Here is a 20,293-nt window from a genome sequence, read left to right as displayed (position 1 = left end):
CCAGAGGGAACCAGCGGTAGCCAGAGGGAACCAGCGGTGGCCAGAGGGAACCAGCGGTAGCCAGAGGGAACCAGCGGTGGCCAGAGGGAACCAGCGGTAGCCAGAGGGAACCAGCGGTAGCCAGAGGGAACCAGCGGTAGCCAGAGGGAACCAGCGGTAGCCAGCGGTGGCCAGAGGGAACCAGCAGTGGCTAGCGGTAGCCAGGCAGCAGTGGCTAGAAGGAGCCAGCAGTGGCTAGCAGGAGTCAGCAGTGGCCGGCTGCGGCTAGCAGGAGCCAGCGGTGGCCAGCGGTAACCGGCTGCGGCTAGTGGGAGCCAGCGGTGGCCAGCGGTAACGGTCACCCAGTTAGCCAGGCTTCTCGGCATGTGAGTCTAGTCTAGGCCCACCAGCATCTGCTGTTTCAACTCTGGCAGCACTTGTTGCAAATGTTCTGGTCATTCATGCGGCCATTTATGGACTTGATCAGCATCTGTTAGCACGAGCACAGCCAGCCAGATCAACCGGCTTGCAGCAGCAGAACCGCAGCAGGCGTGTTTCAGCTTCTACACCTGCTCGTTCCATGGATGTTTGGACGGGTGAGGGTTCTGCAGCGCCAGCTCCCACCAACATGTCGCTGGGCAGTCGGACTAAACAGCTCTGAAACTTCTTCAGAAAAGGTCGTGTCACAGGGGGGTTTCATCCAAACGCAATGAACTGCCTCAGAACAGGTGATCTGTTTTTTTGGTTTTATTAAATAACATTTTCAGGTGTTTTCATCATTTATTTTTGATGTCTTCTGATGAATTTGTGATGAAACTGGAGCAGAAAACTCTGGTGTAGTCCCTCTGGCGGGGCTTCAGGGGAGACTGGGGGGGGGGTACTCCCCCAGCGCCCGCAACAATTTTTTTCATTTTTTTTTGTGGCACCACTTGGTTCATATTAGGTATAAAGCATTGCATAATATGTTGTTCTGAGATTTTGACACTCACAGTTAACATTAAAACCAAAATTGCAAGTGAATCTCCAAATGTATTTTGGGTAAAATGGTTGGTCAACAGCCGTCTATCAACGTCATCATCCATCACTTGTCAACAGAGCAGTAATCCTGCAGTCTAAACATGAGCGGGAGTTAGAAACACAAAAGTGGAGCTTTAAAACGCAAAGAAAAAGAAAAAAGGGAGCAAGAAAAAGACAAATTGCCCAGCTAGACGCATATTTTGTTGGTCCTAATCCTCCCCCTGTGGAAGATGAACCTGACGTTGTTAGCAGAGATTCATCCCCGGGTCCAGAAACTGCACCCTGCTCAGGGAGCAGGTTTACAGGTTTACAGGTAGCTACAGGTATAATAATCACAGACACACACACTGGCAGCAAGAAAATGTGAGTTTGTGGTAAATTGTTGATAGTAGCCCGGCCGCCGAGCTTATTTCCCTCTCTGTGTCTCGGCTGTAGCGATGATTATAGGGATATTAGGGAGCCATGGCTGACGCTTGGCCAGCCGCCCCCTCCCTACCTGCTGCAGTGATTTCAGAGGGATCTGGAGGATACCAGTTAGGCTGAACTCCTACAAATGCGCTGAATTTGTGTCTGAAATGTACCGGTATTCGTTTTATTAGGCTATGTTTTTGTTGTTCTTGTGGTTTGTTGTATTTGTCATGCTATATCATTATTTGAAGTGGGTTTCCGCTATCTGTGGTGCTGATAAATACAATCAAACGCTTTGGATTGTGTGTCAAATAGTGTGGCTTGTGTGCGATGAATAACTTGCTGGGATAGATGTATAAAGTCCGAAAAAATATATATAATTTATTAAAAAAAAGGTCAACAAAACAGGTTTCAAAATTTAAATGACCCTTTGTAGAAACAAAATCTTAAATATTTCACCTTTTCTTTTCTTTCAAACCCTTTTTAAAGTGTGTTCCTGCAGCGAGAAACGACAGGTTCACAGTTACCCTGCTGCAAGTTAACATAATTATTCTGAACAAAAAGAAAAAATAAATAAATACATTTATTAATTGTGTTATTATTTTAACAAATTTAAGAATTAGGGAAAAAATGTAAAATGATTGAATTAAGGGCCCCGTCATATGCCCTGCCCCCAGGCCCGGCTCGGATATGTTCCGCCACTGTGTGCTCCTTTAAAGGAGCTTGAGGCAGGATTGAGGCAGAATTTATGAAAAAAATGTGTAAGTTTTCTAGTAATAATGTCAGATGAAGCGTTCCAAACCAAAAAGAATGAGCCCTCTAGTGTATCTCTCCGTTGCCTTGAACAGGCTGTGTGCTGCAAAATGTGCTGCAGTGCTGGGGCCGAATTTCCCGCGCTGTCCTGCAGATGTGACGTCACATGACGCTGCATGCACGTTCTCCCCGTTCTCCCGTGCCGGCTTCACTGTTGGCTGCAGTACCCCCGACGGCCGTCGTGGTGAAGGGTGGCGCTAATGAGTCTCATTTCTTAAAAGGAGCTTCATGCTCCTTTAACGTTAAATCTAACGTTTAACACCAGTCTGGCAGGAAGCTGCAGTTCCAGCAGCGGCCACTGGGTGTCAGTAACGTCCAGCCGTTTCACCCGGGCCCACCTGGCGACTTCTCACTCACGGAGAACCAGGCCGACGCCTGGTGCCACAATGCATTATGGGAAATGGTGTAGGCAGGTCAGGTGGGGGCAGATTCGTCGTCTTCCTCCTCATCTGTCTTCCTCTGAGCTCTGCGTCTCTAAACAAATGCACATGAGGCGTTAGTTTAGGAGCAGCGTGACGTCAGCTCAGAGTGAACACTAACAGGTGTGTGTTACCTGCAGGTTGAGGTAGTGTGTGTGTTACCTGCAGGTTGAGGTAGTGTGTGTGTGTCCTGCAGTGTGTGTGTCGAGCTGTAGCTTCTCTGTAGAAGAACTTGTTGCAGAGTCGACAAACGAAGCCGCACACAGGAACCACAAACCGATTTCCTGCCAAGACAAGAGTTTGTTCTTGTTCAAGACGCTGAGGTCAGAGCTCCTCCGTTTGGATGGAGCTGGGCAGAACCGGTGTTCTGCCAATTTCTGCTGCTTTGCCAAAAAATGCTACCTAATGGTTTTCTACCTTTGTAGAGCTACAATTTTACTGTGTTTTACTCCCTGGCCCACGTCCTTTTCCCTCAAGTGGTCCTTGTCTCTTGCCAGGCCGTTATTGTAAATAAGAATGTTCTTAATGACCTGCCTGGTTAAATAAAGGCAAATGACTGAATGAATATCAAATAAAGCCATAGAATTGTTGTTTTTTTCCTCTTTATCGTATAATGTTCACAAATTGTAATGCAATTCATGTCATGGGTCGTGTATTTTGAAGGATCAAATACTCAACATCCCATATTATCTATTTTACATTGTGCAAGAAATGATTGGAAACTTTGAAAATCGACTGTGTGCATGCGCAGAACCACAAAGTAGCATTTCTCGGCAGGTGGCAAGGATTGACAGAACACCGGCCCAAGGCATAAGAGAACTAAGCGGCTGCTTAGGGCCCCGGGACCACTAGGGGCCCCCAAGAGAAAATAAAATAAAAAATAAAAAGATTTTTTTATGTGTGAGTGATGATTCATACATTATCAAAGGTATGTTATTGTACAAAAACACAATAATTAATATTTTTACTTTAACAATATTATGTTAACAGACTAGAGTAGACGACTACTGCCTCTCGGCTCTATTTGTTTGATTTTATTTGTTTATTCTATTTAATAATGTCTGTTTTTGTACATTTAATTTATTCTTATATGGAGAACATATTGATGAGGTTCTGTTTATCTAAGTTGAGTGATTTTAATTATAGTTCTAGTTTTTGTAGTACTTTGTTGTTGCACTTAATTGTTGTTGTTCCACTTCAAATTGTTGTTGCACATTGCTGTTGCAGTTTATTTAAAACCAAAAATAAAGTAGATAACGTGTTTACAGTAAATGGTTTATAAATGATCTATTTGATTATTTTGTTTCTTTTAGTAGCCTACACTGTAGATGACACTCAGTATCACACTTAGTACTATATCACTTTAAATATTAAGTGTAAATCAACCCCAGGCCGCTCTTGTAGCTGAATTTGCTCCATTTCAGATTAAAAACCATAGATGGTAAAAACCTGCCAGGCTGACAGTAGGATGATGGAAACAACACTGATGCAACTGTGCAGCTCTCTGACCTTTGACCTGTTGCTTCTCTGTGTGGCCAGTAGTTGCTGACTTTGTAAAATATTCATTGAAAGAATTTTCTGCAAGTTTGTTAATCTGTTGTAGCTTCCATGGTCTTAATCACTGTGGATTACAATCTAACTACAACAAAAAGTTCTTACATCTAGTTTTACAAGTGTATTTGTAATGACAGGGAAGAACATGAAATAAGTTTATAGTGGGTGTGAATGATCAATAATCAGTATTATTGGCAGTAATAGAGGGCGCCAAAATCTCATTTTGCTTAGGGCCCCATGGAGGCTTGTGCCGGCCCCAAATCCGGGTTCCTGATCCGGCCCCGCAGCCCCTCAACCCCCCAAGACAAGGCTCTGAGACCATCTCCACGGATCCACCTACCGTAGGTAACATGGGGGTTGTACTCGCCTCCGTCCACCTCCTCTGGATCAAGTATCTGCATCAAACACAAACAGCTGTCACACCTGAGTCCAGTTCCTGTTCAGATGTTTCCAGAACCTGCAGACTGAAGCAGAACCAACCTCTGACTCTGTTGCATTTGACTCTTCTTCTTCTCCTTCATTCTCTTGTTCTAGCTCCTCATCAGCTACCTCAGTTTGGTCCTCCTCCTCCTCCTCGAAGCAGCCAACGGCGTCCACCGTGATCAGCTCCTCCTCCTGACTGTCCTCCAGGTGAACCTGCCAGGTGACCAGGGAAAACAACACGTTGATTCCTGCTCCTTCCATGATCCAAGGGTCTACTGTGGCCCCGCGTGGTCCCGGCGTGGTTCTGGGATGGTCCCGGCCATGCGTCAACGGCCCGGGTCTGAAGAGTCTACCTGGAACTCCTGCTAGTGGTACGACCAGTACTCGAGTTGCAAAAATAAAATCAGGGGGGATGGTAGATTTTATCATATGGGGACAGATAATTTGTGCTGATTACAAATAATATAATATATTACAAATAATAGCAGTGACCAAAACACCTGCAGAAATACTGCAGGAATGACAGCAGCAGTTAAATGCAGCCTTCTGTAAGCTTTAAATATCCACTGGGCTTACATCAAATACATCAAAACACAACAATAAAAAACACTTTTCTGAACTTATCAATATGACTCTGTCCTCCACAGGATAAGTAACATGGATCACTGCAAAAACTCACAATCTGAACAAGAATATATGTCTTATTTCTAGTTAAAATGTCTCATTTTAGTAAAAAAATCTCATTACACTTAAAACAAGACTCATCACTGGAAAAAACAACAATAATCACCTGTTTCAAGTAGATTTTCACTTGAAATAAATAGAAAAATCTGCCAGTGGAACAAGATTTTTTTTGCTTGTAATAAGAAGATAAATCTTGTCCCACTGGCAGATTTTCCTACTTATTTCAAGTGAAAATTTACTTGAAACAGGTGAAAATTGTTATTTTTCTGGTGATGACTAAATGTTGAAATAGCAGTAAAACCACATTCATTGATGAAATGACATAAGGGATGGAAAGGGGGGATGGCAGTTTTACAGGGGGGATGATTTGGACCATATTTATTTCCGGGGGGATGCCATCCGCCCTCATCCCCCCTCACCCCCCTCATCTCCAGTACTGGGTACGAGTCTCTCTGTGGGTTTCCTGTGTCTGGTGTGTGTGCTTGGAGCGGTTGCTGCTGACCTGCTGCTTGTGCTCTTCAGACTTCATGTGCTCCACAAACTTCCTGGGGGTCCTGAAGTGTCGTTTACACACCGGACAGAAGGGCCGGCCCAGCTGCTTACACACCTGCACACACACACACACACCCAGATGTGCCTGAGGAAGACTCTTCAGCTTCATCGCCCAACACCACACCTGTCAAGTCTCCCGTTTTGCCGGGAAACTACAGTATTTCACCCCTCTTTCCCGCCGTCCTCCCATATTTACGGAAGAGTATTTGGGCCAGGCAAAATCTTTAAATCCAAACCTTGACAGGTGTGCTGAACACCCGTCCGCTCCGTCTCACCTTGTGCTGTTTGGTGCGTCGATGGACGATGACGTCGCCGCTGAAGTGTGTTTGGCAGGTGTCACACCAGCGCTGTGGCTGAGGCCGGCGCCCCCTGCAGGCACACACACAGAACACGGTTACAGCCACGGCTACAGCCACGGCTACAGCCTTTCTTCCTCAACAACCCGGATGTCTGGCACAGTAACTCCAGTAAATTGAAATTGAATTGCAAGAACTGAATTTGAATTGTGAGAACTGAATGTGAAAGTATAAAGAGAGTTGAATTTTCAGGAGGATCAAATACAGTTTCAGAACAATTGAATTCAATTTCATAATGTTACATTCAGTTTCAAGTTTATAGAAATTCCAAACTAATAAATTCAATTTCAAATGATGCTATTCAGATTCAGTTTTTCAATGCAATGATTCAAATAAAACAATACAAATTCAAATTATGGGATTCAGATTCAGTTTTTTTATGCAATTATTCAAGTTGGGCAATTCAAATTCAAATATAAATTATTCAAATTCACTTTCTAGTGGCACATATTTCTGCCCATAACGAGGGTTATCAAACAGCTAACCAGCAACACAGAACTAACTCAAGTCCCCTGACGGGTCACGTGATCTCTGGTTGGCATGTACCACAGTCACGTGATCCTGCCTCCAAAAGCTGGTCCACCAGGCACGTATGAGTGTGTGTGTGTGTGTGTGTGTGTGTGTGTGTGTGTGTGTGTGTGTGTGTGTGTGTGTGTGTGTGTGTGTGTGTGTGTGTGTGTGTGTGTGTGTGTGTGTGCGTACCTGTCCAGCGTAGTGTGTGTGTTCAGGTGGACTCCATTGGTAATTTCCTGCAGCTTGGTCATGTGTTCTCGTCCAGACATGTGCTCCTGGAACACCTGGAAAACACACATGATTGAACCCCTGAGGCCCCGCCCCCTGGTCATGTGATGTGAGTGCTGCTTCTTATCCTTTAACGGGAGCTCTGACCTCAGTCGTGCTCTCTGAAGAGGGATATGGAAGTCTGGGAGACGTGGCCTTAACTAAAACATCCCATAACTGTGTCTGAACAGACAAACATTAAAGAACTGGTTCTCTTTTAAAATAAAACTAACATGTCTCTGAAAGGTTGGTTGGTACGAACTGATGTGACTCAGCAATATATATGAATAAAGTTGCTATTGGATGTTTAGGCGACTTTCAGAGTCTGATATGGAGTCGGCTGCAGGTGCTGCAGGATCCAGAAAGTGTTTCTCCGGTGATGGACCGGGATCTAGACCGGTCTCTCTCCTGCGGATGCAACACTCCGAGTTACAGCAACTTTGCTCTTTATTTCTCACGTTTGCACCTTGATAATCCCGTTGGCACAAGTTGTCTTTATTTCTGCAGCGGAGGAATCAGATTGTGATGCTTCATGTTTCAAATATAAGTTTATATTGTTCATATTGCTTATGAGAGAGGTGATCGCGGACATCCACAATGTGTAAGACTCAATAAACGTGTATATTGGTCTTAATCCGTCAGTATATAATACGCGTGACAGTAAAGTGGAACGAGGAGCCGTTTTTCATCCACCAACTTCTGGTGTCGGTTCTTAAAATACAAACAAGAAAAGCAGAGTGTAATGATGCACTAACGCTGCCCATAAACATTCACAAACCCTTACGATCATAATAAAACCACAACTGTTCACGGAGCGCAACACAAAGCAAAGAACAACAATACCCATAATGCAATGCAGCTGAAATCGGAAGAAATGCCTCCAAATAAATTATTTTTTCCAGGCCTCAACTTTTGACAGGACTGTCTCCAGCTCACAGCCGATGTTTTTTTTTTAATTTGTTTTACTTGTTTTTGCAAGTTCCTTGTTAGGATGAGCGTTTTTTAATGGATAATTATCTTCATGATCATATTCAAATGTATGTATTTGAGGGAGGAGACAGGGCAGAGTGTTGTGCTCCCGCATGTGCACTCAAATCCACGCTGATTGAAGAAACCTGCATGGATTTGGGCGTACGCACAGTTTTGTACATCTGAATTTATTTTTGCGTACGCAAAAATTCCACGCACGGATTCACGTTGAAATCCACGCACTCTTTGTACATGAGGCCCCTGGGCCGGTCTCTCCTCCCGGGACTTGGACCGGTCTCTCCTCCTGCAGCTGCGGACGTCCTGCTCCACTGCAAATGTACTGGATGTTTTAAAGCAGCAGCTCTGCGTCGGGTCACTCACCTGCAGAGAGCGGCAGGTGAGGTTACACACGTGGCAGCGCAGCCCACCCTTCTGTCTGCCCGCCGGCCGGTCCTTCTGGCCGAACTCTCTGCTCTCACTGCTCTGCTGGATGGTGACCTTCAGGGAGCCGGCGCTCTGCAGCTGCACACGGGACCACGGCATGTTAGAAACATCACCTTCACGTTAGAAACACCACCTTCACGTCAGCAACACCACCTTCACGTTAGAAACACCACCTTCACGTTAGAAACACCACCTTCACATCAGCAACACCACCTTCACGTTAGAAACACCACCTTCACATCAGCAACACCACCTTCACATCAGCAACACCACCTTCACGCACAACCGATCTGGATTTGAATCAAGCCATATTATCTTCCAATAAGGATGACTGTGCCCGGTCTGGTCCTCGTCCACAGGCCGGGTCAAGTAAAGACAGCAGTAATGGCACTTTTCCACTAGCACCTACAAAAGTGCCATAAGTAGCCAAAGCAGGGTGGAGCTGTTCTGGTCCTGGAGCACCGCTGTCCTGCATGTGAAAGACGTTTCTCTGCTCCAACAGACCTGATTCAGATGAACAGATTACCATCAACAGCTCCACAAGAGTCCGGTGTGCTGAGGCGGAGAAACGCCTGGCGCTTCCAGGACAGCAGGCGTTGAGGATTCAACACAAGGTCATTCACAGTGCTTTACATCAACATTAAAAGCGGCAAGACACAATTAAACAGTAAATAACAAATAAAATTAAAAAAAAGAAGGTAAAATAATAAAAAGTACAAGTTGTTAAAAAGTAAGGTCAGTAGAGTACAGCAGGTTCATCTCATTCTTACAATGGCAAGAATTACGTTTCTATACGGTCAAAACGTACAAAGACCGGGTCAAATACAGTATTACAAAAGTAATCTGTAACAATTCGTACGGTGAATCAAACCAATTTGTCAATTCTATGCCACAATGTCTGTTTCCAGGTCTTATTTCACACAACTGACGAGAATTAAGTTTCTATACGGTCAAAACGTACAAAGAGCACGGGTCTAAAGCCACACCAGGACCCCGAGCTAAAGTGAGTAGCGCGCCCACTGCACCACGGCTCCTTCAGCCCAACCCCAGCGGGACAACTCGTTCAACACGTTGACTCGACCATGAAATCAAAAACGGCCGCCGCGTTTAGCCGATGGTGGGTTGGTAAAAGCCATTGGCTGAGATGATTGTCAATCATTCTGTAAATATGCTAAATCCTTTACATAAACCCTCCTGGTGTGGCAGAACCCACGAACTAGACAGTAAATATGTTCATTTCTGCTCTAAAGTTGGACGTTTCAACCTGGAGGTCAGCGGTGTGTTACTCACTCATGCAGCCTCTAGTGGCCAGTCGGGGAACTGCAACAAATCTTTGCTCCGCAAGACGGTCGGCACTTGAGAAAAACGGGCCTTAAAAGTGTGAGTCCCGTGACCGAGCCCTTGGGTTTGTATGGAGGTAGATTTGTGTCTTAATTATTCAATCAAAAAAAAGATTGCTTCAATCAAAAAATATATTTTCAATTAAAAAGTTAAATCACTTCAATCAATAAAAATGATTTCAATCAAAGAAAAAACTGTTTGAATGCAAAACAATATTTGAGACTCAAAAAAAATGCATTTGAACACTGTTTTTCTTTGACTGGAAATGTTTTCTTTGATAGAAGTGAAGGCAACTTTTTTGATTGAAGTAGTGTTTTTTTGTGTTTGGGCCATATTATGGGTAGGACATTTGTGTCTTTATCATTTAATCAAAAAAAGAAGTTGCTTCAAAAAGGAAAAAAATATTTTCAATGAAAAAAAAATAACTTCAATAAAAAAAACTTTTTCAATCAAAGAAAAAAAGTGTTAGAATCAAAAAAAATAATTGAGACCCAAAAAATTGCATTTGAACCATTTTTTTGGATTGAAAATTATTTTTTTTTTATTTGAAGTGATTTTTTTTTATTGAAGTGAAAAAAGTTTTGAAGTCTTTTTTTTTTTTGATTGAATCATTTCGACACAAACATCCCGCAGTGGGCGGAGCTTCCCCATTGGTCAGACATGTTTGAGTGACAAGTGTCTACTACACCAACCACGTCTTTCTGACAAGCAAGTTATGATCGCCAGCAAAACCTGCGTGAAGCTGCCCAGACACATTTTTTTTTTAATTGAAAATATATTTTTTGATTGAAGCAATCTTTTTTTTGATTGAATAATTAAAGACACAAATCTACCTCCATAGGTTTGGTGACCCGTCCTCACCTCGGCTGCACGGCTGCTGTCCTCGCTGCGCTCTGCTGCCCCCTGCTGGTCGGGACCGGGAACCTCTGGTGAAACACAGACCTCTGATCAGCAACTCCGGAGTCCTGTAACCCTGCAACACCACCGACGCATACGCACCTCCTGCTGGATCACATGACCCTGGAACTGGGACTCTACTGGTCAGAACGGCAGCCTCCTCTGTTCTGTGGAGAACAAGTTATTAAACCTGTCAGTTTAAAACACTATTACAGTCATAGCAGTGTCCCTGTAGATGCTGACATATGAAGGGGTTTAGAATACCAACTATTTCCTGTTAGAGCCCTGATTTTTTGATGTAGGTTAGTGTTAATAACAAGGTTTTTTGAGCTGTTGCCTGAATTATATGACTGTAAAATACATAGTGAAATAATAATATTTACTACTCTATTGTATCATATGTTGTGCTGAGATTTTCACACTCACTAACATTAAAACAAAAATTGCAAGTGAATTTCCAAATGTATTTTGGGTAAAATGGTTCGTCATCAACAGCCGTCTATCAACGTCATCATCAACCACTTGTCAACAGAGCAGTAATCCTGCAGCCTAAACACGATAAAACGCAAAGAGAAAGAAAAAAGGGAGCAAGAAAAAGTCAAATTGCCCAAGCTAGACGCATATTTGCGTTTTCCAACTGATCAGGCAAATTATTCTGAAAACATTGCGGATCCCAATATCAAGAGATATATCCTTAAAATGGGCCCGTGCAGACCCAAAGGTCCATTTCCCACAGATAAGGATGATCGTTGTTTTTCAGAAAGTTATTACAGCTCCACCACAATAGTTGGAATGAAATTTCCACGCAGCTGGATGTACTATTTTCCAAATTTAGGGGAGACATGTAGACTCCCCAACGGAGGTTTTTGGGAACATCTGCAGGGACAGAGCTGGATTTGGGCCATGACACAATAATTTTCTTTATCATACAAGGACAAATAATTTGTGCAGGAGAGGAAAAGAAGCCCAAAGGGCTTATAAAAAATCCTCCCCTCAATACAAAATCACCAAAACAAATCAGTCAATAGCAAAAGAATAGAAAGGAAAAAAGAAAAGGTAAAATCTCTCAGTCGCCATGACGACCGTATGGGACGACTACTTGAGATAAAAGCCAGATCCAATAACTGTGTCTGAACAGACAAACATTAAAGAACCGGTTCTCTAAAGTTCTTTTGAAATAAAAATAACATGTCACTGAAAGGTTGGTTTGTACGAACTGATGTGACCCCGGTGGTGGAGGCCGGGACCCGGACCGGGACCCGGACCGGTCTCTCCTCCTGCGGCTGCAACACTCCGAGTTACAGCAACTTTGTTCTTTATTTCTCACATTGGAACAACTTGTCTTTATTTCTGCAGCAGAGGAATCAGATCGGGATGCTTCATGTTTTAAATATAAGTTTATGTTGTTCACATTGTTCTACTTATGAAAGAGGTGATCGGGAACCTCCACAATGTATAATACTCAATACACATGTACATTATGCTTAATCACTTGTTTTTCCAAGTTCCTTGTTAGGATGAGCGGTTTTTATTGGATATTTATCCTCAGTATCATATTCAAATATATCTACTTGAGGGGGGAAACAGGGAGGAGTGTTGAGCCCAGTCCCAATCCCCCCCTACACCTACTTTTCATCCCTACCCCTAAATTTTACGCGTTCCCGTGAGGGTAGTGGTGTCCCAATTCCTCTTTGCATGTAGGGGTAGTGGGGAAAACGAGGGCTAGTGTGTATGAATCTGTCCCTACAGAGCGAGGGTTTTCAGATCCTCACTAGTTGACCTAGGGCCAGAAAAATTTCCCAGAATGCTTTTCGTCGTCATTTGCGGACTGAATAAAAAAAAACAACATGGCGGACATTTCTTATTTTTTAGTGAATAAAATCAATATTTTGAGTTAGTTTCTGCATAAAAATGCGTTTTGATTACATTTCTAGCGAGAAATATATATTTAACTTTCATAATATTCACTCAGTGAATGTACATAATCACTTGCTTGCCCGTTGTTGCGAAGTCTTTTTCAAACCTCGCCAGAATAAAGGCTGATTTATGGTTTTGCGTTACACCAACGCAGAGCCTACGCCGTAGGTTACGCGGCGACGCGCGCAGTACACCGTACCCTACGCCGTAGGCTCTGCGTCGATTTAACGTGGAACCATAAATCAGCTACCGAGCCGGCAGGCATCATCATCCCGAAATTTTGGAGCAAATTCCTTAACAGGCGTAGCTACAACTGTTAGATTTCATCTATTAAACCAACATTTATCTTTCTAAATGATTTAATATTCAGCGGTAATTCTCCACAGAGCTGCAGGTTTCTCCCCCGGGACAACGGCGATCACGTCTATACTCCGGCCCTGAGCTGCTGCTGCTGCTCCGAGCCGGCGGCTGTTCTCATCTCCGAAAACATCGGGTCAAATTTCTTAACAGGCGTTATTTGGATAAACTGAGCCCAGGTTGGGGATCTTAACGGTTACTTTTACACCTGAAAAAATATTAAAACTTAATAAAGTGGCATATTAACAGCGCTACAGCTGAAATTAAAACAGCTTTTATCTCTCAGCTTCCTGATATGGTGTGACGTATGTGCAAACGTAACTACGCAGTCGCTTACGTACCCGAACGTAAACCACGCAGTGACGTAGCAAGCAAAATTTAGGAGTGGTGCTGAAAAGTAGGTGTAGGGGGTGTATTGGGACAGGCCCCTGGGAAGAATTCAAGTGCCCTAAAATCTGTGGCTTCTTTTTTAGGGGTAGTGGTAGTGAGGGAGGGTTAGTGGTAGAAAGTAGGGGGTGTATTGGGATTTGCCCTTCTTCTCCTGCATATACGCTCAATTTCACGTTGATTGTGATGTTCAAAGAAACCTGCGTGGATTTGGGCGTACGCACAGTTTTGAACATCGGATTTTTTTTTTTGCGTTCACAAGAATTCCACGCACAAATTCACGTTGAAATCCACAACCTCTTTGTACATGTGGCCCCTGGTCACCATAGTAACAGAGGGTGTAGCAACATGGTGTGACGTCTGCTCCCATGACAGCAGATTCTCCATCTGTGTTCAAACCAAACTCACCCGTCCTGCCTCACTCTCTTTGGCTCCGTCTCTCCCGAGCCTCCATCAGGTCCCGGGCCTCCCGCGTGGCTCCCCCCCTCGGGTCCTCTCTGTTCTTGTGCAGTAGCAGAGCTGGAGTTGGGCTGGCCAGGAGAGCTCCCTGTACCTGAAACCTGGAGAAAGAGCACCGGGGCGTTACTGACGCCGGGCCGGCGGCCTCAGCTGGAGAGTTGTGTTTGTTTAGCTACCGGCTGAGGTGGCGGCGCGGCTCTCTGCACAGGACCCATGGGAAACTGAACCCTCGCCACGCCGCCTCGTGCAGCAGCTCGGAAACACCTGCGGGAACAATATATATATATATATATATATTTATTTATTTATTTTCTTCTTCTTGCTCTTATTCTGTATTTTTTTTTCTCTATTTGTTTTCTTTTGTATTGCATTATTTTGTTAAGACCCCAGGAAAAATAGCTTTAGTTTCTGCTGCAGCTAATGGGGATCTCAATAAACAATAAACAATTAAAAAAAACAATAACAATAACCGCAGTCGTAAGGATGACGTGATAAACTAAAAACTGAAGATGGCTCGGTTCTCACCTGTCCATCCACCGCGTCCGTTTCACCATGATGACCTCTGACCTCTCCACACCTGCACACACCAGAATCTCATTTAAACCTGGTTAACTATCATTTATAAACAACACATCAGTTCATCATCTAATATACCCAGTACTGGAGTTGAGGGGGAATGAGGGGGGATGGCATCCCCCCCTAAGATAAAAACGGTCCAAATCATCCCCCCAGTAAAACTGCCATCCCCCCTTTCCATCCCTTATGTCATTTCATCAATGAATGTGGTTTTACTGCTATTTCAACATTTCATCACCAGAAAAATAACTTATTTGACGATTTTCACCTGTTTCAAGTAGCCTTTAACTTGAAATAAGTAGGAAAATCTGCCAGTGGGTCAAGATTTATCGTCTCATTACAAGCAAAAAAATCTTGTTCCACTGGCAGATTGTTCTACTTATTTCAAGTGAAAATCTACTTGAAACAGGTGAAAGTTGTTGTTTTTCCAGTGATGAGTCTTGTTTTAAGTGTAATGAGATTTTTTTTTACTAAAATGAGACATTTTAACTAGAAATAAGACAAATATTCTTGTTAAGATTGTGAGTTTTTGCAGTGATCCATGTTACTTATCCTGTGAAGGACAGAGTCATATTGATAAGTTCAGAAAAGTGTTTTTTATTGTTGTGTTTTGATGTATTTGATGTAAGCCCAGTGGATATTTAAAGCTTACAGAAGGCTGCATTTAACTGCTGCTATGTCATTCCTGCAGTATTTCTGCAGGTGTTTTGGTCACTGCTATTATTTGTAATATATTATATTATTTGTAATCAGCACAAATTATCTGTCCCCATATGATAAAATCCACCATCCCCCCTGATCTTTTTTTACAACTTGAGTACTGAATACAACAATATACAGACATTCAAATTAACAGCTCTCTCAAAGGATAGCTCACAAGTTAGGTTCAACTGACAATAAACAATGGTTTTTAAAACTCCTCTTCAGCTTATGATGGTAAACTTCATGAAGAGCTCCGTTTGAAAAATCTGGATTTTTAAACCAGCCAGCAGCTCGGTTCCCCGCGGAGAATCACCTCCTCCGCATCAATTCACACTTACAGTCAGAGGTGGGTAGTAACGAGTTACATTTACTGCGTTACATTTACTTGAGTACGTTTTGGGAAATGTTGTACTTTTAGGAGTAGTTTTGAATCACTATACTTTTTACTTTTACTTACTGTTTTTGTCTTTGTTGTTTTTTGTTTTTACTTTTGTATTGCTCTACGTCATTGTGAATGAGGGCTCGCCCTCAATGATTTTCGAGTTTAAATAAAGATATATATACTTGAGTAGATTTGTGAAAAAGAAACTGTTCCTCTTACTCCGCTACATTAGGCTACGTTGAGCTGTTACTTTTCTTTTATCCCTTTTATCCGCGTACGCGTCAATCTCATGACATCACTGAGTGATTCTTTGAGAAAAAATGTGTTTTTGCATGTTTTGTCACATTTACACAGACTCAAACACACACAGAGTTTCTATGAGTTTATGGGCTTGTTCTAGTTCTGGTTAAAAAAGAAAAGTACAAAGGCTTGAAATTTTGTGCTACTTGTGCTTAATTTATTTTTTTATTCTGTTATTTTTTTATTTAATAAAGTACTTAAATTTACTTTAAGCTTATTTTAATTTAAGTTCTTTTCTATAATTTATTTTATTATTTTATTGATTTAATTTGCCCGAAGATGATTATTTTGTACTTTTGTCTGTTTGAATGGTTGTGTTAAAAAAATAAATCAGACGTTACTCAACAGTTACTCAGTACTTGAGTAGTTTTTTCACCAAGTACTTTTTTACTTTTACTCCAGTAATTATTTGGACGACTACTTTTTACTTCTACTTGAGTCATATTATTCTGAAGTAACAGTACTTTTACTTGAGTACAATTTTTGGCTCCTCTACCCACCTCTGCTTACAGTGGACACACTCAATCATCTGTGTGTTTGAAACATAAGCCGAACGAAAGTTGGGCTTTTTACACGCCCTTATGTGATCCTCTTTAATAGAATATGTTACACAATATTTTTTATTGGGCATGAACACAATTAACTGGATTTTTTAAAGGGGAATCTGGTGCGGTAGACGTTTTCGATAGCGCTAAAAGATAGAGACAAATAATTTCTGTAAATGTTATTAACGGATAGCCCCTTGAGATGAATCATCTCGTTTTCCAGGGGGTCCAACAAAAAACATACAACACAGCACAAAACAGTAACATACAACATACATACTCTCACACACCAGTCCCCAAGACCTACCAATAAATAAGATGTTTTCCGTAACTTTATCAGTGCCTCTCTGTCAGCTGGATCGTAGAGGTGAACTCGGTGTGATAACCAGATTAAAATAAATGATGGGAATGTGTTTATTATGGTTTATTTGGCTTTCCTTCCTGCTCGGCGGAAGCTGCACCGAGCGCCGCTGGTTGTTGCACTGGCGCCGCTTTGTCGCCCTCTAGAGGACAGGAGGAGGAAGTGCAGCATCCACTAACCCATCACGTTTACAGGGCAACAAGTCTCTGATATATTATAAGAGGTGTCAAAAGTATTCACATTCATTACTCAGGTAGAAGTATAGATATTAGAGTTTAAAAATACTCCTGTAGAAGTTGAAGTATCAACTCAAGTTTTTTACTCAAGTAAAAGTATAAAAGTACTGGTTTCAAAACTACTTAAAGTATAAAGGTAAAAGTAATGTAAGGGGGGAAAAAAGCCATTAAGGACAAAGCCATTGCAAATGAATGCATCTTAGTATAATGCAAATATAGAAAGTCAATATTTGGGATTATAAATGTTGACACTTGTAATTAGATTCTGTCTTTGGATATAATAACAATGCTAAACTATATTATGCTGTGAACAATATTTCTTTTTTTTTATATCTTTTTATTTCACAATAATTTTCACAATTCACATTTTCACTTTCACAATTGCTATTTTATCCACGTTCCTACCCTCCCCATATTTGCCCAGGGGGAAAAAAAATTACAAAGAACGGATCATACATTAAGAGAGAACAAAATTAAATAAATATAAAAAACAACAATATTTCAGAATTTTCTGAACAATATTTCTGCAGCAGACAATGAGGAACAAAAAACATTGCACTTGTTTCCCTCCAATTCTGCAGTGCAGGCGTCGACAGGCTTCAGTGTGAATCTACCATTAGAAGTTTTTTTTGGTTTTTAAGAAAAAACAAACAATTTCATTAAGAAAATATTTATTGAATATTCTGATTGGTTTATAATTTATTGGAGCAAATTTAGATTTTCTAATTAACATAAATAGTTGGTGTTTTGGAGACGTGGGGGGAAACCCACACAACATGGGGAGAACCCCTGACTCCACACAAACAGAGACACAGGTGGACGTGTTTCTGTGGGGCTGCAGCGCTACTCGCCCTGCTGCCTTTTTTTTTTTTAATTTTATGTTGGTGTAAGGTTTATCTGTCGGTGGGGGATGAAATAGATATTGGAAAAAAGAGGGAACTACTGGTCTGATTTTCTGCATTTGAAGATCCTTGTAAAGAATCCCCTTTATCTTTTTTGCACGAAGCTCTTGGAGCTCTTGTTTCTTCTCCTCCAGGATTTTCTCTGCCCCGTGCAACTTTTTCACACCCTCTTCTAAACCGTTTGGTTCTTCCTGAATTTCATTCATCAGTCTGTTTTCTGTCTTCATCCGGTTTTCTTTTTATGCACTGCAAGTGTTCGTCAACTTCAATGATCCTCTCTTCTGCCATCTTCACGTCATTTTTCCTCTTCAGCAATTCATCCCTCTCTTTCTGAACTTGCAGCTTCTTCTCTTCCAAAGTTGCTTTTTGTTGGGTGAACTGCTGCAGCAGTGTTTCCTTCTTCGTCCGGAGGTCTTAAAGGGCTTCCCTCACTTGAATCTGTGTCTCACAGATTTGTTTCCTCCTGCTCTACCGGTAATCTAATGTCTCCCTCTCCTCTTGCAGTTTCCTGTCACCCACCAGTTTTTTTCACCAGTGGCTGCAGACTATTCTTTATTAATATAAATTGTTTCGTGACTTCCTCCAATATTACATTTGGTTGCTCTCTTAAAGATATCAACATCTCCAAGGTTTTCTTCTCATCTTCCATGATTTTATTTTCCTCCTTTAACTTTAAGGATTGTTGCAGACGTTTTTCCTTTCTCGGTTTGAAGTTGTTGAAGAATTTTTTCATTTTTAATCTTTGTCTCACTGATTTCTCTTTTGTCCCGTTTCATTTTTTCCCTCTCCAATCCCAGTTGTTTCCGGTCATCCTCCAATTTTCTCGCCAGCTGCTGAAAACGATCCTTTTCCAATTTTAATTCTTGCTTGGTTTCCTCCATGTTTACCTTGGATTTCTCAAACTCCAAAGTTTTCTTCTCTTCTTCCATGATTTTCTTTTCATCCTCTAAGTTAATTACTTAATCACATTAATCACTTCAATGTGCTTTGCAGCACCTGGCTGCTACTTAAGCCGGGCATACACTGTGCGATATTTTAAATCGTATGAGACTGCCCCATCTCACACTGCACGACTAGATCGCGGAGTTCAAAGGTTCAGAGCCCACGATTTATGTTCTCACACTGTACGAGCCGATGCTCTGATGCTCCGTCTGCTCACACTATACGATCATAATCCTCCCGTCGGACCTCTGTTACTGGAACTCTGGCCGGTTCTGGGGCACGGGTAGGCTGTTCCCACCCAAACGTGCGTCCTGCCCACCTGAACAAAGGTTATGGGATCCTTTATTTTTTTATAATTATATACATATATATATATATATATATATATATATATATATATATATATATATTAAAAAAATCCCAAAATATCTGTACCGTTTCTGATTGGGTGGGCACTGCGCATCATTTTTTGACACAACAAAGAACGCATACCGCAAAAGTTGTGTCTCGGTGGAGGAACCCGACGTCCCAGCAAAATGAGAAGAGAAAAAAAGAGTTGTTCCGAACAGCAGACAGCGCACACACTGAAAGCTGATTTATGGTTCTGCGTTACACCAACGCAGAGCCTACGGCGCAGGGTATGCGGCGACCCGCACCGTACGTGGAAATGTGGTCTTTTTTTGCTATTAAAACATGATTTGTAATGTGAATTTGCAACACTTAAACTGCAAATAATAGTTTTTGACGTGACATCAGAGATTGCGCATGCTCTCTGTGAAAGGATGAGTCCAATCAGGTCGTAGCTGCTTCAACTGTGCGATTCCTTCACGAGGAGCGACCAGGATTTCAAACATGCTTGATTTTCTTGCGACCTCACGATTTGTGATCGGGAGCTCGTCGTGAGGTGTTAATCTCTCGTCGTTACCCCACGTATACTGCACGAGGCACGAGCAACGATTGGGTCAAAATTGGGCCCGATGAAAAAAAAGTTGCACGACTGGAAAATCGGCTCAAAACGAGCCGATAATCGCACAGTGTATGCCCGGCTTTAGAGTCTAGACTAGAGTCTGACGGAAGCAGTAAAGCTGTGCTTAGATTTTCACTCACCACTTTTGCATTTTGGTTTAGTCTTGATTGAATAAATGAAAATAGACAGTGTCATATGTCCTGTCTTAAGACCTGAGCAGCCTCACACTTAAAGGGGACATATTATGGCATTTAATGTATATTTTAAACAGGCCTTGAATGTCTTAAAAACAATCTAAAGCTTGTTTTTTCTACATAAATCAGAAATTCAGCCTGTGGGCCATGTCTCTAGTTTTACCGCTTCTAACCCCTTTTTCTGTGCTTCATTTTAGGGGAGGGGAGGCTATGATAATGAGGCTCTGTGCTGATTGGCTCCCTGAATGACGTGTAGCAGGGGAGGAGAATAAACCTCGCTCCGGCCAGAGCAGCCGGCTGCGTCGTACACAAACTGTGTCCCATGCGAGGGAGCTTCTGCGACAAAATAAAATCCATGGCTTTATTTTTTTTGTATTGGACTTTTGTATTGGACTGTCCTAACTGGCCTAACTGGTTTAACAGTTTCAGT

At 42.2% G+C, this 20,293-nt stretch overlaps 1 protein-coding gene and 1 long non-coding RNA gene across 2 annotated transcripts; both read right to left on the bottom strand.

Moving 5' to 3' along the window:
* Positions 1-1,760: 1,760 nt before the first annotated feature.
* On the bottom strand, positions 1,761-8,531 carry ciz1b (cdkn1a interacting zinc finger protein 1b). Its single transcript, XM_061730282.1, has 8 exons — positions 8,336-8,531; positions 6,908-7,002; positions 6,125-6,218; positions 5,800-5,904; positions 4,671-4,826; positions 4,531-4,585; positions 2,799-2,920; positions 1,761-2,691 (listed from the first exon to the last, which is right to left on the bottom strand). Exons 1-8 carry the CDS (start codon positions 8,495-8,497, stop codon positions 2,632-2,634), a joined length of 849 nt encoding a protein of 282 aa, XP_061586266.1. The 5' UTR covers positions 8,498-8,531; the 3' UTR covers positions 1,761-2,631.
* A 5,180-nt stretch (positions 8,532-13,711) lies between these two features.
* On the bottom strand, positions 13,712-16,699 carry LOC133451193 (uncharacterized). Its single transcript, XR_009783154.1, has 4 exons — positions 16,569-16,699; positions 14,282-14,333; positions 13,933-14,020; positions 13,712-13,857 (listed from the first exon to the last, which is right to left on the bottom strand). It is a non-coding gene; the product is annotated as an uncharacterized LOC133451193 (long non-coding RNA).
* Between the last annotated feature and the right edge of the window lie 3,594 nt (positions 16,700-20,293).

This window comes from Cololabis saira, chromosome 9 (genome assembly GCF_033807715.1).
Source record: "Cololabis saira isolate AMF1-May2022 chromosome 9, fColSai1.1, whole genome shotgun sequence".
NCBI classification, from domain to species: domain Eukaryota; kingdom Metazoa; phylum Chordata; class Actinopteri; order Beloniformes; family Belonidae; genus Cololabis; species Cololabis saira.
The sequence above is the reverse complement of the archived record's forward strand: the minus strand, read 5'-3'. Positions and strand labels throughout refer to the sequence as shown.